Genomic DNA, 26,200 nt, shown 5'->3' with positions numbered 1-26,200 from the left:
CTGCAGAAAATGTACAAATGACAGCTTTGTCAGACTCAAAGCATATAGACATAGATTATAACTGTTTCCTGTGAAAATTACTTACGCACCATACGTAATAATTTTTTCAAATTGGCTGACTAGATCCAGAGATATTCACAACGTCACAAACTTTACTTCTTTTGTTTAGATAAATGGTCACATCCACAACACAACCTTGATCAATGAATCTATGCGACTGCTAAGTGCTAATCCTAATTATACTGTCACGTGAAAGAATGCACCTACGGGATAAGTAGTATTTTGACTATTCTATATTACCCACGCAGACGAAGTTGCGGGCAACAGCTAGTCGTCAATATATTTACCTGCTGATTACAGTCAGATTAATGAACAAAGTCGTACCTGATAATGGTGGAACTTGTTAAATGCAAGAATTGAAGGAAAAATGCTCAATAAGTGGAAAGCTTGACCAGAAAAAAGATTTATATCTTGTCTTGGATATTTTAAAAGCTTATTAAAATATTGTTTGCTGAAGAAAACGAGTATTTACGTCACGAACAAGATTTTTTTCATGTCTAACTTCCTAGTTGCATAATTAAGCGTTTGTGATAGATTCGGTAATGAAATAATTTGTTAAATGTTAATGATTCTGCATGAATTCCATATTTTAATTACATAATTCAATTTCTTACTTTTTTTTCGAAATTGTCTTTTATTTAAGCAATGGCAGAGGACGCATAGCTGTTGTTTATTTATGAGATAATTTTATTATAATTATTTGTTTCCTTTTTACTATTTTATCTATGCATGGCCTGCACTGGTGTTAGTAAAGGCAACTGGTACTTTAATTATGAAAGTCCTTTAAAGGCATGTGAGTGAAAATGCAGTAAGTTTGTAACGTTTTCTGATAATTTTCATTTGGAAATTAGAAAGAAAACTGTTACACAACGTAATTGTAAAGTTATTACTTTAATTTGTAAGTATTAAAATTACGTTAAATATAAATTGTGTTTTTATTTCGTGAAAGAAATAACTTACTAACAGTTGCTTGTCACAAGAGAACACGTCAAAAACTTAAATAATTCTATTCAAATTACTTACTCTAAAATTAATAAAACTAAAATGTCATACGGGCTCATCACTACCTAAGTGCAAAAAAAACAACAAGAGATTCAACAAAACTCAACACTTATTTCTAACGTTAACTTATAAATAAAAACAACAACATCTTACAAACTAAAATTAAAAACAAAACGCAAGCATGGAATAACAATAAAGGTGGTATGAGAAACAAGCATTAAATAATCACCTTACCTACTGCAAAAATGAAAAGTCTTAAAACTTGCGACTGAAGGAATTTAGCTCAAAAATGATAAATTATTACAACTAAACAATGAGAAACTAAATCAATGACAACAAAATATAAATTAAACAAGCAATACTGTTTTCAAGCCTCTAACATGGGGCCTACTTCTAGAACGATAATACCCCGCTCCCCTCTTCCTACACCTGCCAGAAGTACATCTAGGCTTAGACACATCATTGTAAACCCTTGGAGGTTTCTTCCTCTTATTCTTCCCATAAGTAAGATACTTCATATTTTTATCATCATCATCATCCTTGTAGCTGCTAGCCTTATTAGCTTCATGAGCATCTAAAATGTCCTGAATACTTTTATAAGCATCTGTTTCTTCAGGCTTAGGTCCTAGGTAGCTGAGGTAAGGTTTGAATCCCCCTACAGTTTCAGGAAAGGCATATTTTTCTTCGTTATTTAACTCTTCTAGATGTTTTAAATAGTTGTAGGTCTCTGGGTCATTGCTCTGGCTTATTGGTTTAAAATCTGAGTAGCTTACGAAGTTGATTGATGACGTAGCAGGTTTCTTCTTGTTATAGAGTTTCAAAGTCTGTTTGCTTAACAAATTGTTGTACCTATCTCCGAAGCTGAAGGAATCTAGTTCATCAGAATCTTCGTCGAGGTTCAGAAGGTATCGTTCATTCTTCTGCGACGCTTCTTTCTTACGGTCAGTGCCGATAATGATGCTCGGTGGTAATGATTCCCCGTAAATGTCTTTGTCTGAAGTTTTGCCATAAACTTGCTCGAATATCTTGTAGTCATCCGTCCAAAACTGTTCTATTCCTGTAAAGGAATGGTTTTGGTTATAAATCGTAACATAGGTATCACTTTCAAATACCACACAAACAAATGGAGAATAAATGAATTAGATATCCTTTACATAGTAACTATCCCTTTTCATTTTAATACGAACGTTCGCCGTCTACGTGCGAAAGTTGCATTGCAGTGTGACTTGTTTACAACCGGTATACATCGCGAAAGTACATACACAAGAGAAATGACATTTAACAAAAACACTTTCGAACATATCACATACAAAACGAAAATCAACAAAATCATGCTGATGTCATCATTATTGTGTAATTAGGTAGGTAAGTATGTTCTTTGTATACAAAAGATGTTGGTTGACTTGAGATACGCAGTAAGCGGAGGCAGAAAGATCGGATTTTAATGACTGTCTTCTCCATTTGAAAGTACAGCTAACTACATCTTTGTCATAGAACAAACTGACACCATAACATTCTGTTGCACCTATTATACTCTTAGATCTAGTCTAGTGGACTGCCTCGTTGGTCTAGTGGTCGCAAGTGCGGCTGCTGAGCACGAGGTCTCGGGTTCGATTCCCGAGTCGGGCCGAAATCGCTTTGTGGGTTTTAGAAGACTTTCACAAAGCAGCCCGGAGCCTGGAAGCTGGTGATTGATTCACCCGTGCATCGGAGAGCACGTAAATGTCGGTCCTGCGCCTGATCTCTCTCCGGTCGTGTCGGATTACCGTCCCATCGGACTATGAGAGTAAAGGAATAGGGAGTGCACTTGTGTCTGCGCAAATGCTCGTGCACTATAATATGTCCTGCGTAGTTGGCTAATCTCCTTACATGAGAACAGCCGCCGTAGCCGATAATCGGCTAGGAGGACATCATCACTCTTAGATAATAGTAGGAAGTACCAACAGGACAGGCACAAGAAACGTTCATCGATGGCAATTAATTAAATCCTGCTGAAACCCGGGATTAAACTTTTAACGAGCTTTCTTCAACTACTTAATCAACTTTCTTGAGATAGGCTCAAGGTAAGTAACTTTACCGATCAACTAGACTGAGAAAAGAGCTTCTCTTTATGAAACAAGCTGATACCTCAGCTTACATACCCAGCAATAAAGTATTATTACAAAAGGACGACCACAGTTATTGACTATTGTTTTATTAGAGCCAAGACAAAGGAAATTCGCTCAACCCCATAACGGTTGCATAACAATGAACAGATCGTGACTTTTCTCTATTTAATTGCTTCTGAATAGTCTAATATCGTGGGGAGAAAGGGAGCTGGTACTCAGTGCTCTGCAGACCAAGTAATTGTTTTATAGTAAACAATTTCCGGCACTATAAGGAACACAAATCGAGAAAAACCATCGAGGATGGACTTTTCGAGTCAAAACAATGAACGTAGGTACCTACCATTCTATGGAAGATTTATGTTAAAAAATATTTATATGACTGACTTGCAGTTCGGTTCCGTAAAGAAAACTTATAGGCAGTGGTAAACCTGTAAACACTCAATTCTTGAACTAGGTAAGTTTGCTGGCAATGTTATCAATTGATAAGAAAAAAAATCTCCTCCACCGCTGCTTGGGACAACAGTGGATCCAAAAAAAAAAAATGTTTTTTTCAGAGAATAGTCCTTTAGTTAAAAAATATAATCATTGAAACTTCTGACCATTGATCACGGAATCATGAACTACTACCTAATAGAACTTGTTTTGGCTCACGCCTTTGCAGACGCTACCGCACAGGAACTCCATAATGGGACACGAAGTTCCGTAGTTTTTGCAACGGAGTAACAAACATGTTCCGACCCTCGCAAACTTCCTGATCTAATAGTCTACAGATTACAGATACACCTTTTAAACATATGGAGTGCAATAAAAGTATTGAATATAACCACATACCAGACTTAGTAACTCCACCGCCACCGTATACGAACGCAGCGAGCACGAGACTCGTCGCTAGCCACTGCATCTGCAGACAAACACACGAATAAAAACTAGGTAAGCCCGGATTACAGCTAGGTACTTCAAAATTAGTTTTAAGTCAGACCACATTAACTTCAGCCCTTTTGGTGATCCAACTACTGGGCAATAGCCTCTATGAGCGTTGTCCACTACACGAAGCCATGTCAATTTTGCAGAGTCTGACTTTGCTAAAGGCCAGGTTTCCACTGTTCAGTTCAGTTCAGTTGTGGGTAATGTAAGGTAATGTTATGTAGGTAAGGCGTGTCCTTTATCACTTAGGTTAATGCCATTAGTGGTTTAAAACAGGACTCTAATTAAAAAAAGAACTAACATAATACTGGAATGATCAACTAAACATCAACTAAAATGAAATTTCCCAAGTTTTCTTTTAACATCTCTATAAACAAATACGACATACCTTAGAAAAGCCTTCACTGAATCAAACCATTTGTCACTTCACTGGCTGGCCGCGCGGGTGCAATGAAAGTAAGATGAGAGCAAGCGCAGCATCCTATATAAGCTCGGGACGGCGGACTGGCGCCGATGAAAGTGCCGCCTCACTGCGACGAATGTAAATAATTCAATATTATGTATTTGTGGACTTGGAAAAGATAGGATGTAAGTAAGCATCTACTCCGCTAATTAGCCTTTATTCCTATCGGAATGACCAAGGAAGAAATGGTAATGAAGAGCTCTGGGCCCCGATTCTCCTAAGTTAATAATGTCAAAATCTAATAGAAATCGAATCGCAATATGATCGTAATAGCAGTTTTAACCATATCGGGCATTCTGCTACTAATAAAAGACCAATCGTATTCGATTGACATTTGATTGGTGTGCGATTGGTCTGCTATTTTGATGATTTTGGTCTATACGGTAGTTTGCTGTACAATCATTTTGCAATCGTAAATCATTTGCAGACAAAATGATTCATTATTGAATGACAGAAAAGGATAAACACGTTTATTTCAAAGAAAAAATAGCGGAATGCCACATACGGTTCAATCGTAATCGAGTCGGGATTGGATCTCAGTCGAATCGAGTCGAACGTCAATCGAAGGTCGCTTAAGTAAAATTAGGAGAATCGGGCCCCTGAAAAAGGTTTTATCAATTTGTTAACACATCCCCAGGACTTTAGCTTCTAAATTCTAAACTCATAGGTATCGAAAAGATAGGTAGGTACAATATTTCCTAAACGCGTTGGAAATCTTCAGTAGGTAGAATTACCTCGGTGAAAAGATAAGTAGATACCTTTATGTAATCATTTGATCAATCAATTTACCTACCTTAACTAAATATATGTACTCCTTAACTACTTACAGAGTTTATCCGTTCTACAAGCCCGATTACATTCGTCGTACATAAGCATGCGCTTGCGACGACCAGCGTCCGTTAGGGAAAGTCAAGTTCAAACTCCTAGAGAACGTCCTGCCACGCCCGGTGGAGACAGCTGCCAGCTTCTGGATGTACCTGATCCTGTGCATTGCTACCATGAAAGTCCATATTGAAAACCATATTCTTTAAGTAATAAAAGAAGGGAATGATACTTGCAACCTATAACAACCAATATTTGTTTCGGATTGTTTAACTCCAGCGATTTCTAAACATACTTACCTAACACAAATAAGTAACAGAACTTTACTGCCTTCCAAAAGTTTTCAATTTCTCTGAAATCGGCCGGTAGGTGCCTATTGGATTTAGGTAACAGCAAGTTTTGGTCCACCCCACGAATCGTTAATCCACAAGGATAATTGCTTATCAATACCAACTAGGTGTTATAACTGAATGAAAAAGTCACAGATTAATGGAAACTACCTACTTATCTATAACTGCCACTAAAATCGCCTAAATCTACTTGGCGTCTACTTTTCTTTAACTTCGATAGATGGACGTAAAACGTAGGTTATAGTAGCTATCCTAATGAGATAAGGTAAAATGTAATCAAGGTAATTTTCAAGACATATGAGAAGCGACCGCATTGGCTTTCACTAACTGCGTGACTCGCCTCTCAGCCTAGAGTACCTAGGTATCATCAATACTAGATTACTTACACTTAGCTATGTAGGTACTACTTTATACATGGGCGCTTATGTAGCTTGTGGGTAGGTACAGATTTATCCATACTAAACATAAGGCCCACCAGTCCAGTATGGAAGACATTTTAATCAATAATTAATTAATAAGTGGCTAAGTAACTACGCGGACTTTTATTAAAAAGAAAACGGAACAAGGAAATTCAACCGGGTATAACAAGTAACTTTCTGTGATCCACCATATAATTTTTTTATAAGCTAGTTTTAGTTTCTAATAAAATCTTGTGAACCAGAAGATATAAAACTTTATTAAGCCCCATAGAACTGATTTAAGGATTATACAAAAGAGTATTAGTCTGTTTAAGTAACTGGGTAATCACAGATAGATAATCGCTCCATGTAAAACACTGGTACTTAGCTGCATCTGGTTAGACTAGAAACTGACCGTAACTAAGTTAGGAAAGATGAGATGATGGCATGAGGCTTCATGCTCCTCATATGTTTTGTCAAAAAGGGTATTAATAAAAAAAATTGAAATCTGACTTAATACAAAGTCTTATAATTTTAATACACACAGCACATACGAACATATAATCAAATATATAGACAAAATAAACATACATTGTTTCTTAATAAAAAGAAAATAAATAAAAGCAAACTGATACATTGAAATCACAGATCTACTGTATATTTTTCCCACCTCACATAAAAATTAAGAGGCATAACTTGGTAATGCTTTTGATGTTACATGTTGGAACTATAAAGAACAGACTGACCCTGTTTAGTACAACTAAACAAAAGCTCACATTATTATAATGGATCACCTGACTTTGAACTCAACATTGAAGAAAAGAAAATGCATCAGAGTAAAATTGTTAGGATAAGTGTCTGGCAATTTTTCATGATTGCAAAAAGCAGACAAGTCTTAACTAACAAAAAAATAAACTTCACACACCTACATAATATGCTTTCTTTCCATTTACTGTAATATACACCCTGTAGCTATTACATTACACATGTTCCTTTAAATAATATCGCTTTAATAGCACCATTCATTGTACTATAAGCTTGACAATAAAAATTATATATTATTGTCACACAGGGTTCCTCCAAAACCATATGTTTTATAATATTTTATATTTATGCAAAAAAAAATATTATTCTATTTCTTTGCTAGTTGATTTCCAATTTCTATTTTAATCAAGGACATAGAATCCTGTCGGGCCTCGATATCTATTTTTAACTCTCCCACAGGAACACGTTCAGCCTTTTTCAGTTTCTGTAATTCCTGATCGTTCACTAGCCTCACTCCTGAAGATGATTGCATTGATGATAAATTCTTTAACCATTTCTCATTATGTATGGTATTTAATTTCTCTTCATCACTAAATAAAACCTTGTTTAACTCTTTTATTTTCTCAACATTTTGTTTAATTTTTTCTTCGTTCTCTTGTCTTTTAGCTCTCTTCTCTAATCTTCTTTGGCTAGATTTTTTCGTGAATATTTTTGATGAGGTCAGACTGTCGTCAGAATCATATGCTTGATTCAATCTGTTTATTTCTGACCATTCTGCTGTAGATAGTTCTGATGAGGTTCCCTGTGTTGATGTACATCTGTTCCGACTGGCGCCTTTGCCTAACTGACTGCCTTTTTTGGATTTAATGCTGGATAAATCTAGTTCAGATAAGAAGTAACCGTCATCATCGCTTTCATAAATAGTGAAATCATCTCCGAATGGATATTCACACTTCAAATTTTCACACATTAATATTTTGGAAGTGTAATGTATATAAAATAGTCTAACTATTGAGTTGCATAGTGGACAAATCTGAAAAAGAATAATAATATGATAAATAACCACTTCTTTATCAAAGTTCATTGAAAGATCTTCAATGGAAATAATTCTTGAAACCATTTTAAAATAAAAAAATTTAGTTAAAGATTTGATATTCTTACCCTTGGACCTTCTTCTATAATAGTACTGTTCTTGGCAATATCTGCAGCAACCTGTAAATTAATATCATTCAAATAGTAAGTTTGTATTTAAATGTATTACAATAACGTATGTAAATAAAAGTCCAGAATTTAATTCAAATTAAATAACAGATTAGATTTAGCTCATTAGTACATCAATATAACCATCCGTATTAATATAAAACTAAAAAAACGGAGATTATATCAGGTTATGTTTAGCCAAATAAAATGGGGTAGCGGTGCGGTTGCTTTTACTTACGTTTGAACATGCTGGTGCGGGGAATTGAAATTCGTGATCTGCCATTCGTGTAAATAATAAACAGATACTAAACTGAATTGAAAACCAATATTAACAGATTGGAATTCAAACACATTTAAATTGTAAATAATATTGTTAGCTACTTTTTGACAATAATGACATAAAAGCTGTCAAACAAAAGTACGTTCCATTGCATGAATCCACTACGTAGCTGAACCTTTAATAAAATTGAATAAAACTTGATTCAACAAATTCAAATAATTATTTGAAACTCTCAAACAGAACTAAGGAGATAGGAATTTCATTACTACCCTGGAATTTGGGGTACCCACCAACATGGCATGGTAATGGGGTTGTCTACCGATTCGTCGATTTCTAGCTTTTTGATATTCAAGAAGAGGACTGCAGTGAACTGTCAGTGTCAAACTGATTGTCTTTTTTGGTGTCTCCGGTGTCGTCAGTATCGGTCGTCGATAAAATCTAAAATCATTTCTTCGAAAGAAATTAACGCGTAAAGAGCTCGAGTATCAAGTTCAGTTGTGATTTATCACACTTTTCAGTGTTTAATTACTTTCGTATCTTTCTAATAAGTACTCAAAATGCCGGCTAAAGCAGTGTGTGTTCTCAAGGGCGACGTGACTGGAACCGTTTACTTCGCTCAGAAGGTAATTAAAGAAAAAACGTGTATTTTTTACAATAAAAAAAAGATCTGACAGGAGTTTCTGTTGTATAAGACCTTGAAAACCACTAATTTACGTCATAATACTAAGGTTTTCTAGCATAAGAATGTGGCACTTAGAGGATGACTTAATAAGTGGCTACCTACATGTAGTTTATGTACATTTCTTATCATTCGTAATAAGATGGTTCTGGAATGATGGTTAGTATATCAATAAAAAACCGCGCGCGCGGTTTTGGAATCGATCGTGATTCAGCAGAATCTACTTAGTGCTAGGTAGCATGATATTCACATAATTATTGAATTTATATACCTAAGTTGCTAAAGTCACACTTTAATAATGCTGTGTCTTTTAATGCCATAATTTAGATACCTGAACTTATTTTAGATATAATTATAAAATGGCATTCCATAAAGTTTCAACAGGAAGTACAAGTATCAGACTTTGACCCAACCACAGAAAATATGTGAGGAATGTCTGAGTACCCACATGTTTACATCTCACATATTCAAATAAACCTGATACAAAAAAACAAAACATTTTTTATTATTTAGTTGCATTAATACAATAAGCATATAAATTATAGATATACATTATTGTATTAAGTACCTAAACTTATTTTTACCTATTCCATTATAACATTTTTACTATATGTTTCTTTAATAATGTTTCAGGATGAAAACTCAGCAGTTGTGCTGACTGGTGAAGTTCACGGTCTTAAACAGGTATGTACAAATTAATTTACATGTAATTAATTATTTATTACATACCACTAGTTAAGTAGTGCATTCAAGGTCTAAATTATTGACCTGTATTACATAAGAATATAGGTTGTACTAAACATAGATATGTATAATCCTCTTCACCATTTTCCTTATATGCATATCCTGATTTGTATTTAGTGTTGGCACTTGGTCTTCCAGTTTCATACATCCAAGTAACTCATACATATGCATGCATAATACAGAAATTATTATAATTGCAGTCAGTACATTTTTCCACTGCATAATCATATTGATTACCTGTTGGTTCACTCACTTATAGCCTGTAAATAAATATATAGCATGTTTGTGTTGCATTAACAAGAATAATGGAATATTGGTATCAAAATGTTCAATTTTATACATACAGGTCTTACTTTTTTTTAGAACTGCCTTCTTGTTAAATTTTACCAAGTATAAAATGAAACTTAACAATGCTATTTCTTATTTTAAAACTTTCCACAAAACTACTTGAATATTGAGTACCTACAATGTGTGTATAAAACAATATCAAATGATAATGTAGAATGACAACACAGTTTTTATATGGGTTGTGAAGTATCGGTATCTTATACATAAAATTAGCATACACAATGATTACCGACGGTGTACTGAAACAACACTTCGAGGTCATTACGTAATAATCTAAATAAACTATTCAAGAGAGCTATAATTACGTAAATATCAACCGTAAAAACTGTTATTTTAACTTGTATTGAAGAAATATCTGATAAGGTATCAAAGGTTACTATATTTTATTATTGTAAAGAATTCTTTCACATTGTGCAGTGATTTATAAATATAATGATGATAAGTAAGATTTCATTTTAGGTGTAAAGTTCACTCCATTTTGAAACTTTGAAGTAGAAATTGCAATTGTTATATGTATATAAACACCTCAGATAAAAAACCAAAACAGATTTATTTCTGTTTGAAATATCACCTAATTTATTGCATTTCTGAAGAATTTATTCAAAAAACCTCCACCATAATTTTTTATTGCAGGGCAAGCATGGATTCCATGTTCACGAGTTTGGAGACAACACAAATGGCTGCACATCTGCAGGCGCTCACTTCAACCCCTTGAAGTTGGAACATGGAGCCCCTGACAGCGCTGTCCGCCATGTTGGAGACCTTGGCAACATTGAGGCCTCTGGAACTGGTGCCACTCAGGTAAAGTTCTTGTATAAGTAGTTTATTTATTTATAATGACTATGAATCGCTACTTGAAAAATCAAATGATGAATTTTCGGATTCGCTACTCTCCAAGGTGAATTATAAATTCTGACTCCATGTCAAAATGTCTATAGTAATCTTCTTTTTTCTTTTATATATGTCGACAAGTATTACCCCACATCCCTTCATCAATTTGACTTAAACGTTCATTTATGAGTTTCATTATTTTCGTCTTATTTTGGTCGACATTATGCAAAGCAATATAATTTTTTTAAATTCCCCACACATTTTGTTTACATTATTATACTAGATTATACCTCTTTTTATATTCTTAGTCCACACTTTTATTTATTGAGCGCGTACCCCGAGCTAGAAAATATGTAAGAAGTATTTAATTCATCTTTTAGATATTTCACCTTATTTATTTCTTAGATAATGTCAATGTCAATTTGAAAAGACGTATGAGAAAATTATATTTAATTTAATAAGAAGCTTTGAATGTTGTTTCATTTTTTGAAACGCTTTACCTGACTCCTTAATAATTTCTCCGTGAATAACTAGTATTTTCGTAAACGACTGTACCCATAACAAAAAGCGATAAGAACACGTCATGCTCGGACGACGTCACTGTCACACGAATGAAAGTTGTTTATTTACAAGCCGACGCACACATAGGGCCGCGCGCAAATCTGAGTTGAACTATCTATACTTGTAGGTATCTGTCTACTGCACCATTAGTTCTTATTTGTTAGAGGGAGGAAAGATGAGAACATCCGTATTTTGGCGACAGTACTTAAGAGATTTTGCGTTATGACGTCTCTGCGCGTCCTTTCTCAATATTTGAATTTCATAAGGTTTTTTTCTGTTATACATTCAGCTTTTAATTAACATTGAAGTTATGTACGCCTAGTTGTCGGATTGGATCCCAAACTCTGAACAATTACTAACAAGAATATTTCAATTATTGCAGGTGAACATCCAAGACAAACTGATTTCTTTGTCCGGCCCCCACAGCATCATTGGCCGCACCCTGGTTGTGCACGCTGACCCTGATGACCTTGGAGCCGGTGGCCACGAACTGAGCAAGACCACTGGCAATGCTGGAGCCCGTATTGCCTGCGGTGTTATCGGACTTGCCCAGGTCTAGATTGTCCTATACTCCAGTCCCTCTATAATGCTACTGTAGTATTAGTGATGCTTGGTGGAGATTTTTCTGTTTAGGGTTTATGGCTGGTTCTGATACTCCTACTTTTTCACCATCAGATAGTTGTCATATCAAAAGGATATTTAAGAATCAGACTGTTACCTAAACTCATGTATGTGCCTCTGTAAGTGTATTTAATGTCTTCTGTGTATCGGGATTGTAAGTCCAAAAACAGGATAACATTGCTGTATAGGTTCCCCATAACCTATTAGTTAGAATGTAAGATTATTAGATGTTGTAATTTATTTAATAGCATTCCTGGCATATCTCAGTGAACAAATTGGAATCTTTTGATTTTTATTTTTTATTTTACTATTGGTGCAGGGCACATGATATGTAAATGTCATATGTACTGGTTTGTTTCAATAAAGTTGTATCTAAATTGATGGTGCTTTTTATTTTGTTTTTATCAGGTCTCGAGTACCAAATCCTCATTATAGAAAACGGGCAGGGGAGCAAGGGTCACATCATTCATATCTGTTCTTTGTCCTAATATATATTGCAGTGATTTTTTGTTAAATAAGAGTTGATAATCTGGTCAATAATGTTGATTCAAAAACAACAAACAATACTGTACATTTACAATTATATTATGTAATATAAGACAATAATCATGATAATTTGAGATTAAACTTAGTTATAAGTACTCTAGTTTTTCCCTTATCACCAACAAAGATAACCATTTAGGTCAGTGCACATAATAGGGTAGTGTCCAGGGTCGAAATAATGAAATAATATTTAGTCCGCTTTTTAGATAATCAAAAAATATTGGATACGTATTTTTTCTTTTTTTAATTAAACATAAAATGACAAAGATAATACGCTTCAAAAATTAGGAGTGGGGGCCTTTTACGTCACAGTGTCCTGAAAATTGTAGCAACTTGTGACGTCACACTCAACTTTAACACGCTATATCTTAACAAGTTCTGATCCAATTTAAAAAAGAAAAAATACGTATCGCTTAATTTTGGACAATCTACAAGACGGACTAATTATTATTTTTTAGGAAACTAGCCTATTATGTATTTGTAGTTTATAGTGTGGTGTAAGATATAATATGTTTTTTTTTTCAATATGCCTCATGGAAGAAATAATGAGCTTGATGCAAATACTGATACTAAAAATAACCCAAGGATTGTGAAATAAAACCACTTTATACTATGAATATTTTAAATGACCTACTGAGTACAGTACATGACCATCATGAGTAAAAAACACAGTGCTAGATGAACTATGAGCTTGGAACATAGCTTGGCTACTAGGATTCCACTGCCAGAGACAGTTCTCATCACTTTGTATACTTATAGACGCCCAGTAGTTCTCAGTTTCTCTTGCTTGGACAAATTCTGATAGTCTCTTACAAATATTACTAAGAAGGGGTGGAGTTATAAACCCTTTAGCTGTTAAAATTGATATCCTTCCAGTTCTCAATGCATTCTCACTTTCTGGTTGACTGTAACTACTGATGTAGGAGTCTGTTGGGGTTATGTCAACTCCAAGAGCTAGTAGACCAATCCATTCCACCATTTCATCAGCATCAACATCCTTTACTACTGGTATTTCGGTCACAGTTGGTAATATACTTTTAGTTTTCAGCGAATGCACTGAAACATTAACTCCTCTGTCGCTGAAGTATTTTGCTATAGACGATGGGCAAATATTTTCATTATTGGGCTCCCATGTTATATTTAAATCAAACTGCTCTAGTTTTTGTAGCCCTGTACGCACTTTGGAATAGTTTTTTATTGTTTTGAGGTCTATTTTCACTTCATAGAAGTTATGTGGCCTCTTTGTGCCTTCAAATCCAAGTGTTTGATAAACGTAGTCAACAATATGTAGTACTAGATGTCCGTCTGGTGTTATAGCAGCGCAGTTCTCTATAATACAGTTTCTATCTACTGATAAACAGTAAACTTTACCGGTTTTTACAAAACTTTCAATGAAAACTGGTTCCACAAATTCTGTCAGTGAACAACCAGATAGTTTATAGTAATCTGTGTCTTCTGTGATTAAGTCTTGAATGAACCCTGGAGCCTGTATTTCATCAGGGCATGTTACAACCAAACTTTTGTAGTAATTATTCATATTTACGGTTTTATTTACTGATTCTAAGTCTTGATTTTCACGGTGGGTCACCATTACTTTGGGCGGAGGAAAATCCCATACTTCTGGACACAACATAGTGGTAACCTCTTGTTATTTTATAGAGTTTTATACAAATAAAGAAATAGTAGTTATGAAAATAATAACATAACCTTACTTTTTTGAAATTCGACCGCAAGGCAATTTGACAGTGATAGAATCCGTATTTTGACATTTGGCAACTGATTTAACTTTTTAAATTCTGTTATAGTCAGACGAAGCCCTGTCTTTTCGCATTAGGAAATATCTAGTACTTTTTTCTGCGTGCTAACTGCTACGGTAAAACTTGTTTATTGCTGCTTAACCTTTCTTTTCATATAATAATCAGCAGATATTTCACTTAATGTCTACCTAACGTTTCATAGCATCTGGATTCATTTTTGTCAATTCTTACTAAAGGAAATATGGGTAGCTATTTCAAAATCATGAATAAGGATAAATATTCGTCCAGATGCTCAGCGTGCTCATACGCTAACTTTTTGATTCTCAGTTGTCAACTGGAACTGTTGTAAATGCCCATAGGTACGTATGCTAAGAAATGTGAAAAGGTGAATCGTCGTCGTTTCACCGGAAAGACGTCCACTAATGGACTAATGCCTCCCCCAGGATTCGCCACTTTGCTCGATCATCCACCATTGCTGCCTGTTGACCCCGGCCAGCTTGTTCACTTTGGGGAAATCGTTTTTTACTACCTATACCTACATCGGTAGTAAAAAATAAGACAAAATAAATAAACTTAAATACTATTTTATTCTCACTTTGTTTCCTACCCTACAGAGTTGATCGGTTCTGCACAAATTTGGTAACCATTTAAGCGATAAACAGTTCTTCAGCGGGGACAGCCTTGTACAATGCGGAGACAGCTTCTACCACACGGGCCACGATGGCATGGACTATTGGGGGAGCAATCTCGTGCATCACCTCACGCCAGTTCGTGTTCACGAAGTCTTCTACTGGGCCAGCTGGAATGGAAATTGTGGGATTAGTGACAAGGAATCTTGAGATATAGTCAATATTATAATCAGAGAGGAGAACAGATGAACTGGGTATTTATTTGGTAGGCATATCGATAAAATTGGATGGACTTTTCACCCTACGTCTCAAATTATGGACCAATTTCCAAGCATATCAATTTATTTTGCTTTTCCTTGACTTTATGATAGATTTCTTTTGTACCATTGCCCAGCTAAGATACTTTCCTGGTCGATGACTATACCCTCAGAGTACAATATACTCCTTTCGAAGTTTCCGCTTTAGTTTTTAATGACCATGATGCTTACCCAGTACTTTGTTGCCATTGAAGAGGTTCTCGAACTTGAAGGTGGCTCCAGTCTTGGTCTGGTGGGTGAAGTGCCAGTTGTCAATGTTCCAGTGCTTCTTGCCGTCGTCTCCGTCCACCGTGCTCAGGGCTGTGCTGGCTTTGATTACTATGTCACCTGGAAATTTAGTTGGAAAGAGGGTTTGAAAGCTGCATGAATGTAGAATGGTGTAATTAAAAAATGCAGGCTGTGTGTTTAACACGCTAAATCTTTGGATTTAAGCAAGTCAACTTAGAATGAGGTGTAAATAAAGTAAGATAATGAAAAGAATATTGCTCGTTTTTCTTCTTAAGAGGGCTATCACAAATTTTCGCGAATTTAAACGTTTTATACGAGTTTTGATGCTTTGGATATAGTCACAATAAAAAAACAAAAATAAGATTCAGAAAGTTTGATCATTTATCTTGAAAGTGTATTAAATAAATATTTTAATTTCTCCACGTACATCAGTAAAATCTTTGTCTCTGCAAAGGATGTTTCATAAAATGTTGCTTTTGGGTATCTTTTGATGCTTCGGTACTCCGAGGATATAGCAATTTAACCATTTATAAAAATGTTCAAGATACAACTATATCTTGTACTTGGAAGTGCTTAAATCAATTTATTACAATTCATACAGTATTACACCAAAAATAATTCTATAAAACTGAGAGTTACTGACAATTTTCCGTACGAAACTATATTTTTTATCTATGAAAGTATAATCCAAATTCAAATAAAAAACATTTAATAATTAAGGTGGTATTGTTATAAAGCTTGAAAAAAAAAATTGGTCTATTTAAAAGTAAAACAATATTTTAAAATAATTTTTGTTTGCAATGCAAAAATCAATATAAATCTTGTGACGCGCGGTGTTCAACTTTAGTCAGCGCCAGGCGCTTACCGAGGAGGGACGTATCGCTCGCTGTTGCGCCGCGTAAACTCGCCGGAGTTCGAAAAATATAGCGCAACCTACGCATCTAACACGTTTTGATACTAGTGAGTTTTATTTTATTTATTAGTTATAATGATCTGATTGAAATGTAATATACATAAGTATTAGGCCATGATATTCTAATTCGAAAATGTTATAGATTGGGTTCTCTTTTTTTGATGTTGGTTATAAAGAAATATGTACGTAAATGTCATCGTCGTTAGTTTCACTGTTGCATAATAATGTAATTGGACTTCTTTGATTCTTGCAGGATAATGAAAGCATATTTAATTCAGACTATCAGACTCAATTGAATACCAGTACAAATAATATGGTAAGTATTTTTTGTCACCCGCAAAAGGTATACGTGACATATTTGTTTTAATAAACTATCTACATTCCTAGTTTTCATTGTTGCAGGAAAATGAAGATACAATACATGGAAGACGAATTATAGATTTTAGTTTTTTTATAAATCAATTACTTATAATTGATAAACATGGTGAAAAGTTTGGTTGTCGATTAAATAATTTAAAAATTGTAAACGATTACTTGTTTATTGTAACTCAATCGAGCTATTCTAGGTTATAAAATTCATCGATACAAATAATATTTCATAAACTATAAAAACAATAAATTATTTCGGAAAAAAGTGGCAAAGTCTCAAGTTTGTTTGTGCCGCGTGGCGGTCCGCAGGTGTGCGTTGCGTATTTCACTAGACGCACACATGCGCAAGTGCTGCCGGCTATCGTCTAATTTACCTACAACTGAGCAATTCGATTTTGTAATAGCGCTCTTAAATAAAGTTTTTCTATTCCTTTCTCCAAACTACTAAGGCCAATTTCACCGACGATGGTTGTCCTAACACACTGTTTGCTTTAAATTGACAATCAACCGTGAAATTCATAGCAAACAGTGGTTTTAAGAAAACGGACGTTTATCCTGTAGGTTAACCTTGCCCTTAGAGCGTTGAAGGCCTATTTGAAATTATCATACTTTTGATAATGATAACTTACGGATATTAATCTTGTATTTGCCCTCTCCCTTGATGGGCAGCACGAGCAGTTGTCCGTCCAGCTTGTAGTTGCCGTTCAGCTCCACGGTGCATCTGATTGTCACCGACTGCTTGCCTTTGGTCAGGTCGTGTCTGCGAAATTAACATAAACTCATAAATATTATGTACCTAAGTATCTATCTCCTTAGAAGTGGAAGTCCAATTCTGGAATGGTTAGGTAGGTACCATTAATTGAATAAAGACTTTCTTATAAAGTGTATTTCCTTTCGCAAGTTAGGTACACACAATGAGTAGCCCCCTGTGTACCTAAGTTGTATTAAATAAACAGTGAATTTGAAAATATATGCATGTAATGAAAATCGCTAATGAGTCTACGGTTCATTTTTAGGCAAAAGAGTTTTTAAAATGTTTATTTTTATATTTATTGTTATCGTAGTTACGATCTACGAAACTGCTTAATTAAATAAAAACGCATGGTTAATTAAGCTTATTTGAATAATTGCAATAAAATTATTATCTATAAAATAGTATAAAGCGTTATTAATTCAAAAATCGCATCTTACTACGTCGCCTAACTAGTTAATTTTCTCACAATAATAGCTAATTTAAAAGTTCCGTAAAAACATCTTCCTGTTTGTACCTACCTACTTAGGAAAATTGAATACCTAAGTGCTTAATTTTAGACTTCAACTAAGTTACCTACCCAGTTATTTAGTTTTTGCTTATCGAATAAATCGTCACATATTAACTACCTACCAAGTTTTCTATTATATCATTGTATATCATCACTGTGTCATTAAAGTCAAAAAAATACATAGGTTTTTTATGTTGACATATATGTCTTCCGCAAGTTAATTATGCGACTGCATATTGTTTTGTACTTCCTTAGTTTTGAGAGACCTAGTAGTTCCGTTTCTACTCAAACCGTTTCGAAGAAAATGTGTGAATTCTTGACGCTACGAAAATGTGTGAATTCTTGACGCTACGGAAAATGTAGCTAATATAGTTATCGGCACGAATCTTAAGCTCTGACCTACATCTGCGCAGAAGTGATTTATTAGCAAAGAACCAATACCGAGTGCCGGCTATGACGCGATGCACTGCGGGCCAATCACCGCTTTAGCCTGCCCCCGCGCCTCACTTCATACCACAAAAGGGGTATAAATTACTTCTGCGCAGGTGAAGGTCAGAGCTCAAGATACGTGCCGATAACTATGCCTAATATTCATCCAACATTTTTGCTTACATAGGAAAGCACCACATTTCACAAGGACCCTTAATACACATTATTTGAAATAGAATTTGGGTCAATCGAGCAGATGGATCGCCTTGCAACGGAACGCAAAGCCAAGGAGTCGCCTGTGCGTTGCCGACCTTTATACAATTACATAAACAACAATAATAAAACAATTCTATTTCCAAGTTTATGGGTTATTTATGGCTGTATTTAGTGTCACAATGGTTGTCTTCTACACAATGGCATGACGAGACACCATGTCATAAGACTACTGGACATAAGACGAGGAAAATATATTAGGAAGTTGAAAGTGGAAAAAATAAGGGGACCTTCCCCGATTGCAAAAAGAGGAAGAGCTGGATTTCCAACTCAATAAAAATAGAGATTCACTCGCATATTTACATTCTTGAACCATAACGTGGCTATACGAATTGTCTATAAATCTCCGGACTTCTAATGCGCGTCTTTAAATTAGGATCTCTTTAATGAGTCACTAAACAAATGTTTAATTTTTGATCGCTTCCTTTACATATACTTAGCTTCTTTGACTGGTCCAGTAAGAGTTCACCTACCTATCTTCCTTCTTCTTGAAATTAAAGACAGCTTCGTATCTAAATCCGTAATATTAATAGCCGTGCTAATTGGGTAAGTACTTTACGAAAAGCTTCTAACTATAAGATAAACGATCGCGTATGACGGTCGCAGGTAATAAATATTGACAATACTAATGACTGAAGCAGATCTTCCTAGAATTTTGTCTTAACTACACTTTGAAGGCTGCACTATGATGAAAAACTAGATGTTTCACGCGGTTTTACGTGTGTCCTGAGGGATCTACTGACACTTTATAAATAACAATGAGCCGAAAGCTGCCCAGGTTCCATTTTCAGTTTATGATGAATAAATAGAGAGAATAGGATACCAAGACTAAGTATTATTTTTATTGATGTAGGCAAGTATAAACATTTATTCCGTGGTTTTAAGTTCAGTGGAAAGTTTCTACAATATGATGAGAAATACAAACGTAGAGCACAAGGGCATTACGTGAGATACAATGACAAATCTTAGCACAAACATTTGAACTTCACAACAAACATATTTATAGCTGCTCGAATGTGTGAAGTTTTTTTTGCTATTTACAGATTGAAACTGCTTACAAAATATTTACGGTATCTAACTTCCTATAAAGGGATATTTACAACTCCGTTTCGGCCATAATATTGTTAAGGTACACAAAATGAAATTTAAGTAGAACTGTAAAAACTTGCATAGATATATTTTTAGTTTCAGTCGATTGTCCAAGAACGGGATGGTTGTCGCTTATCGGAGAAGACCTCAGCAGTTTACTACAGCATATAGGTTGATAGGTAATTTATTTGCGATTCCCAAGACGCGATTAAACCTCCACGATCCAGGTGTTAAGCAATGATGCATTTGCGAGGCAAGAGTTTGTCTTTAAAATTAACAAGACTTAAGAAATTGATACTCTTGACAGAAATAACAACTTTACAATTATTTTTGCCATTACTGCATTTTCTAGCACAAACAACAACGTCCCATAAACATGGTCTGTTTCACCTTGTAGGACTATATTTTCAAGTACCGGTCTAGTTACCAATCCTTCAAAATGTATTTCACACGCACACATGTAAGCACCACATAATGCCTATTTAAAGTTACCTCCTCACAGAACATCAACTCAAAAAAAAATATATAGAAAAAAAAGGAACTCACTTAACACCATCAACATTGCATCCCTTCATGCCAGTCACAGCGGTATCCTTAAACGTCAGAGAGAGGCCTCCTTGGTCCCCCTTGATGACGTCAAACTCCATGGGGTCTAGAGACTTGATCCCTAGTTCAGGGATGCCCACAGCTATGAAGGGAACTGCTGCCTGAGCTGACGCTACATAGCACGCGTTGTCTCCGGCCTTGCATGGCGTGATGAAGGGAGCTGGAAAAATGGATCAATGGTCAGTATAGAATGGAAAAGGAGGCTTTTGATATGAAATACCGTATTAGCTGTTCCCAAGGGATTAAACCACATCGCGGGACACCCGATTTCATATGTAGCCTATTTCCCTTCTCAGGCACTAAGCTCTCTGTCTATCGTATTTGACTTAAGTAAGTTTAATGTTTTGGCGTAAAATTCTGCCAGATAGAGTTAATTTTTGCGTTTGTATCTTCTTTACAGTGTTCATTTCCTAAAAATGTTCAGGTATAATAAAAACTTTACATGGATAGCTTATTTAGAGTAAAAACGGGAAGAACGGGGTTGATTATAAATTCAAAGTTTGACCACCTCCTCTTTGTTGAAGTTGGTAAAAAAGTACCTATGCAAACAAAACAAACATGAGTTATTGCAGTTTAATAGCTGAAAGTGATTAGATGTTAGATTGACGTCACAAGCTTTAATGGGCATTTCAGTTTTAATGAGCATTTGCCTTACATAAATCACATAATAGATTCTGACGACACAAATTCTTAGTATCTAAGTACATACTTAATACACACAATACATACTTAGTACCTATGTAACTACTTCAGGACATACCTACACACAAACGATTAGGAAGTAAGTTCGAAAAAACATTTTATTCGTTAAATACGGTTTAACCCTTTGTATGTGCGCAGATATACGCGAGACACAATTTTTCTATAATTAGCGGCATAAAAGCGGTTGATTCAATTAATACTGTAAAATACTTTATTTAATTTTATGAATACTGTTTAATAAATATTTTGTTTTAGTTTATAGTAAGACTCGAGTCTAACAATATTATTTTCTAAATAGTCAGTTAACCTGTAAAATACAGGCTCTGACTCCAAAAACTGGTACATACAAGTGTAAAGCAAAAACCTAAGGATATAAACTAGTAGCCAACATATTCAGATTTGTGAATGAAACCATATCGCGATGTATAAAGAGACGCAATCGGAAAACGCCATCTATCGAGCATGTGTGTAAACAACGGGAATGAATAAATGTACGTGATTTAGTAATTTGTAAACTATGCAAAAGGATGAAAAAATAATATTTTTCTTTCGGCGACCGTAACCACTCACATGTAAATTAAAAAGTCTATTATTCAAGCATAAATAGATACAATGAAACGAACGAATTAGGCACGCTTGTAGCTTATGATAGGATGTATGTTTACCTTATAAACCGAATAGGTATCGATAAAATGAGCAATTTTACTTATAGTGATTACAATCTTTACTAACATTACCTATAACTCGTCTCCATAACATACTCTTTTTGTAGGTACTTTGGACTGAATCTAACCATTTATTACAGCGTGAGAACCTTTAATGATTTTGTGATAAATGGTTATAATTACTTTCTGATCGTCAATTGTTTGAAAATTGTAGATTATTATTAGAAACACGATTTATGTGTTTTTTTTTTTATTATTAGCATGATGTATGTGTGTATGTTTATCACGAAAGCTAATAAAATAACTAGCCAAAGGCTGCTTTTTTTTTCAAATTAATACATGATGTATTTTTCAAAAAGTATTTTTTATTTACATCTAAAAACAGTTTGTTTGACTATTCATTTCATTTTTATTCAATTATCATATAATATGTGTGGTTCCATTTGCCGCAATAAAAATATTCAAAGTTTTCGAATGCTCTGCAAACGATTTGATTATTTGACATTTTTATTTATTAATTAAAATGTAATGATATGGATATGATGGTTGTTTAAGCGGAAGTTTTCTTAGGGTCGGAAAATTCGCTGGTGTATTAAAATGGTAAATATGGCTAATGGTTAGTTTCGTCTTTCGATATAGATTAAATTAAATATAACTGAACTGTGATGAAGATTTTCTTAGAATTTAAGTATTTTGTCAAGTTTTATCACCTTTATTTTTCGATCTCGATTGATTTGTTCAAAATAAGACTAGGTGTTAAAACTTTTAAGCAGAGAAATATATTTAAAAAATTGAATTAAAATCCCCAGTTTGCATAATTAATTACTTTTCGTGCATAACAATCAAAACAAAATCACAAAAATCTAAATCCTAATAACAAAACATAATCACAAAATTTAAATGAAACTTTAAATTCAAAAATTCTGACTGCACTCACCAGACGCCGAGTTCGCGCCCAAAATGACAGCGAGGAAGCAAAAGTACGTCAACTTATTCATGTTTGTGCACTGCTGTCGTGTGATGTAGTATGATGTATCACAGTTGAGTTCTGAGCGGGTATGACGCTCGTCTCCGCAAGACCACACTTATATGAGAAGTAAGCTGCCTACTACGTCATTCCGACATTGTCAATAGCAGTCTTCATGATACTTTTAAGGGGGTGTTCTTTTCTAATTTTAGTTTTTTTTTTACTTTTGGGTTTTTTGATTATTGGATGTTTTGTAATGTTCGCTTATACTGACCTGATACTGATATCTCTTTCTTTATAAAGGCAATGCATTATTTTTCTTAGTCATGTCCGTGCTTAGCAATGCTCATCACCTGTACCTAAATAAGTAATTCTGTTATCGTGAATGTCTCACCTCTAAGTTCAGATGTTATCTTTACATTCCTCATCAAGAGCAGATTCTAATTTAATTCCGCAAATACTAAAGAAAACTGCTCTTTACCTTTGAAACGATTTTACAATCAATTCTACAAATTGCCTGCTTACAAAAACTGTTGGCTAAAAAGCGTCTCCCCCTTAAGAATACAAGTAGTATGAAACACAACAGAACTTGGTCGCCTTACCTTGATCTTGAAACGTGAACTGCGACCGCGAACAATAAACTGCTCGCACTAAACGGAATACCTGTTAACTCTTCTAAGGTAAACTTGACTGTTTTTGTAATTTCTCCCAGTTTTTCCGAAAATATACTTAGAATGGTATATTTTTTATATCATATTATAATGTCTTGAACCAATATACATTTGATAATTTTATTACTTCGTCAAGTGCTCAATTGTACTGTAACACCAAATTGTTCAATTAGTTAGTACGATGAGAAAATCATAAGGGACACGGGAATACCAATCTTAGCCAGAATTGTTTTATCCCAATGCCTGCAAGTTTACTGATCGCAGTCTGTAGTGTTAAAGATTGGCGAATTCCTCTTCAGGCAAACAATATTGTGGATGCAGTTTTGAAAGAAGGCTAAACTTCTTGGGGCTATTAAACTCTCTAATACCTGACTCCTTTGTAAAATTTTAAAGACATTGCATTTTACGAAATCAATTCTGTGCACAGTAGTTATGTATGTATAAAAAGTTTATATGATATAAAACCTGAAAATGAAACTGTAGTAAAAAAGGAGGTAAGTACGAAAGTGCATATATTTTTCTTCATCGCGTGCAAGTTAGGTAGCAGCTGACTGCCAATATAAATATATTATTTTTATGGTTATTTTATGGCTGCGCAAAGGCAGCTAAGTGCTGGCTGTCACCTTTGCGACCCTAGATTTTCTTAGAATATTCATATAAAGACTGTTCTGGGGTTTAGAATAAAGTTATTGGAAAAAATACTACAATAGGCTCCTAAACAAATCCTGTGTTTTATTAATGTTCCACAGTTACGTAAATTATTTTCTTTACAAGTCGATTTTATTGGTTTCCAGATTTGTTTCATGCAAAGAAACAATTTTTCTATCCTCTACATACATAGGACAAGCTTTTCTCAATTTCTCATTTCTTTGCCTCATACAAAAGTATACGGTGTTTCTGAGACGAAAGGTCCCAAAAATAGAACCAATAAAAAGTACTCAGTGTAGTGAACTCTGATGGGAAAATGTTTGGGCTATCTATGGAACTTTTATGGTGGTCGTCAAACACGTACTCACGAGTCTACGTGCTTCTGTGACGTCATCGACTCCTTCTTGGTAAGCGATTACTTTAATTAATTACTATTATAAAACTGAATTACTTATAGTTAAGTAGGTATTTTCCGGGATCCATATTATTAGTGGTTTGTGGAAATAATATAGGTTAGCATATTAACCAGTCAATAGTTACTTATCTTAGGTACTAGGTACCTACTACAATTGTATAAAACAAACTTTAATTTTGGAAAATATTATGCAAAACGAAAACAGGGAAATATAGTTTTTCCTGTCTATAAATTGTAAATATGTACTTTTATGACTTACACACCTGTTGATATGCGTAATATGTAATGTCATAATATGTATTATGTGTTTGATATACCTATAATGCTACAAATAAGACTTGCGTATGCATTGCTTTAGTCCTTGATCTGATTTGAACTTCACAAGCGCTAATTTGCCCTATTGTCATCAGGATATAATACGATATAATAACATATCCGTTGTTATTGTGTGAACAATTATTATAATTCTACGCGAACAGTTTTACATAGCGTGTTAATGGCCAATGACTGAGATTAATGTCAATAAAAAAGTTTAACTTATTAAGGCTTATGTTCAATGCAGCTTAGAGTAATTAAACCGATGTCTAAGTAACGCTTATTAAAGCTTGCACGTGCAATAATCTCGAGTATTCGCATAAAATATAGAAGTACACTGGCCTTCACAAGTTATGATAACCAGTAGCAAGCTGTATATCTCAAGTGAAACACAATTGATTTTCTATTGTTTTATAATTAGCTTCAAACAAGAGGTTAAAGACTTCATATACCTAAAAATAGGAGTTGCCGTGAGACCTTCTCTTCTTTTTTTCCATATAACGTCACAGTAGGTACATCAATCCTTAGTTCCAAATATTAGTCACTAGTCTAAGGTCCTTAAAGTACCACAAAGGCTTTGTTTGTCACTAACATTCCTTCCCAAACCTGACCTACCCAATTGTTTACCCGACCGCAACCAAGCCCAAAAAGAGGGTAATGTGTTTGATTATTCTTTCCGTATTTAGAAGCCGATTGTACCTTGAAGTGGTATTTCCCCAGTAGCTCTTGTTTAAACAATGCAAGTTCTAAGTGTTTGTTCAGCAACTTTGAATTGATGACCAAATATGAACAGATTTCTTTGCAAACCTTATTGTGTTCAGTCTTAAGTCTTCCTGCACTCATTAAGTGTGCTCAGATTAAATAAATAATTTTATTCACAACAGATCTATCTTAAGGGGTTATGTAGTACGTAAGGTCTTCACAATAGTTATTATACTATTTTTTATGAGCCTAGAGTAAAGTCCGTTTGATTACGGAAGGGTCAATCTGGGTACTTAGTTTATCTAAATCTCATGATTACCACGTTGCTGATAAAGATGATTTTTTCTTTCAAAGAACTCTTTTTTTTGGAAATTCATCGGATGACTCAGGTGTCTTTCCCAAACCTGAACTGGCTTCATGTCTTCTCTTGCCTTACAATTCTTTTGTATTTATATACTGTCTTACCCAATGGAGCAAAAAATGATATTGTCTTAGCTGTATTTACCGTTATAAAAACATTTTTTATATTTTACTTGCCAAACAA

At 34.5% G+C, this 26,200-nt stretch overlaps 5 protein-coding genes across 5 annotated transcripts; 1 reads left to right on the top strand and 4 right to left on the bottom strand.

Moving 5' to 3' along the window:
• Positions 1–342: 342 nt before the first annotated feature.
• Positions 343–4,696, bottom strand: LOC110377887 (uncharacterized). Its single transcript, XM_021336935.3, has 3 exons — positions 4,483–4,696; positions 4,002–4,071; positions 343–2,119 (listed from the first exon to the last, which is right to left on the bottom strand). Exons 2-3 carry the CDS (start codon positions 4,069–4,071, stop codon positions 1,410–1,412), a joined length of 780 nt encoding a protein of 259 aa, XP_021192610.2. The 5' UTR covers positions 4,483–4,696; the 3' UTR covers positions 343–1,409.
• Positions 4,697–6,661: 1,965 nt separating this feature from the next.
• LOC110377897 (uncharacterized) lies at positions 6,662–8,484 on the bottom strand. Its single transcript, XM_021336945.3, has 3 exons — positions 8,331–8,484; positions 8,054–8,104; positions 6,662–7,925 (listed from the first exon to the last, which is right to left on the bottom strand). The coding sequence occupies exons 1-3, from the start codon at positions 8,373–8,375 to the stop codon at positions 7,260–7,262; spliced, it is 762 nt and encodes a 253-aa protein (XP_021192620.2). The 5' UTR covers positions 8,376–8,484; the 3' UTR covers positions 6,662–7,259.
• A 268-nt stretch (positions 8,485–8,752) lies between these two features.
• On the top strand, positions 8,753–12,537 carry LOC110377870 (superoxide dismutase [Cu-Zn]). The gene is made up of 4 exons (XM_021336908.3): positions 8,753–8,995; positions 9,685–9,735; positions 10,777–10,944; positions 11,918–12,537. The coding sequence occupies exons 1-4, from the start codon at positions 8,930–8,932 to the stop codon at positions 12,092–12,094; spliced, it is 462 nt and encodes a 153-aa protein (XP_021192583.1). The 5' UTR covers positions 8,753–8,929; the 3' UTR covers positions 12,095–12,537.
• A 197-nt stretch (positions 12,538–12,734) lies between these two features.
• On the bottom strand, positions 12,735–14,452 carry LOC110377869 (ribonuclease P protein subunit p40). The gene has a single exon (XM_021336907.3). The coding sequence runs from the start codon at positions 14,330–14,332 to the stop codon at positions 13,310–13,312; it is 1,023 nt and encodes a 340-aa protein (XP_021192582.3). The 5' UTR covers positions 14,333–14,452; the 3' UTR covers positions 12,735–13,309.
• Positions 14,453–15,024: 572 nt separating this feature from the next.
• On the bottom strand, positions 15,025–23,034 carry LOC110377886 (circadian clock-controlled protein daywake). Its single transcript, XM_021336934.3, has 5 exons — positions 22,876–23,034; positions 20,512–20,731; positions 17,542–17,672; positions 15,574–15,729; positions 15,025–15,255 (listed from the first exon to the last, which is right to left on the bottom strand). Exons 1-5 carry the CDS (start codon positions 22,934–22,936, stop codon positions 15,104–15,106), a joined length of 720 nt encoding a protein of 239 aa, XP_021192609.3. The 5' UTR covers positions 22,937–23,034; the 3' UTR covers positions 15,025–15,103.
• Between the last annotated feature and the right edge of the window lie 3,166 nt (positions 23,035–26,200).

The sequence above is a fragment of the Helicoverpa armigera genome, chromosome 7 (assembly GCF_030705265.1).
Source record: "Helicoverpa armigera isolate CAAS_96S chromosome 7, ASM3070526v1, whole genome shotgun sequence".
NCBI lineage: Eukaryota > Metazoa > Arthropoda > Insecta > Lepidoptera > Noctuidae > Helicoverpa > Helicoverpa armigera.
The sequence above is the reverse complement of the archived record's forward strand: the minus strand, read 5'-3'. Positions and strand labels throughout refer to the sequence as shown.

Bases quoted from the DNA above. Each gene is read 5' to 3' on its own strand.
- LOC110377887 (XM_021336935.3), bottom strand. From the start codon at position 4,071: ATGCAGTGGCTAGCGACGAGTCTCGTGCTCGCTGCGTTCGTATACGGT. The intron at 2,120-4,001 runs GTATGTGGTTAT...ATTCCTTTACAG, and splicing joins CGGTGGAGTTACTAAGTCTG to GAATAGAACAGTTTTGGACG.
- LOC110377897 (XM_021336945.3), bottom strand. From the start codon at position 8,375: ATGGCAGATCACGAATTTCAATTCCCCGCACCAGCATGTTCAAAC. The intron at 8,105-8,330 runs GTAAGTAAAAGC...ATTAATTTACAG, and splicing joins CCGCACCAGCATGTTCAAAC to GTTGCTGCAGATATTGCCAA. The intron at 7,926-8,053 runs GTAAGAATATCA...ATTCTTTTTCAG, and splicing joins TTATAGAAGAAGGTCCAAGG to ATTTGTCCACTATGCAACTC.
- LOC110377870 (XM_021336908.3), top strand. From the start codon at position 8,930: ATGCCGGCTAAAGCAGTGTGTGTTCTCAAGGGCGACGTGACTGGAACC. The intron at 9,736-10,776 runs GTATGTACAAAT...TTTTTATTGCAG, and splicing joins AAGTTCACGGTCTTAAACAG to GGCAAGCATGGATTCCATGT. The intron at 10,945-11,917 runs GTAAAGTTCTTG...CAATTATTGCAG, and splicing joins CTGGAACTGGTGCCACTCAG to GTGAACATCCAAGACAAACT.
- LOC110377869 (XM_021336907.3), bottom strand. From the start codon at position 14,332: ATGTTGTGTCCAGAAGTATGGGATTTTCCTCCGCCCAAAGTAATGGTG.
- LOC110377886 (XM_021336934.3), bottom strand. From the start codon at position 22,936: ATGAATAAGTTGACGTACTTTTGCTTCCTCGCTGTCATTTTGGGCGCG. The intron at 20,732-22,875 runs GTGAGTGCAGTC...CCATTTTTCCAG, and splicing joins GGGCGCGAACTCGGCGTCTG to CTCCCTTCATCACGCCATGC. The intron at 15,730-17,541 runs GTAAGTTATCAT...CTAAATTTCCAG, and splicing joins CAAATACAAGATTAATATCC to GTGACATAGTAATCAAAGCC.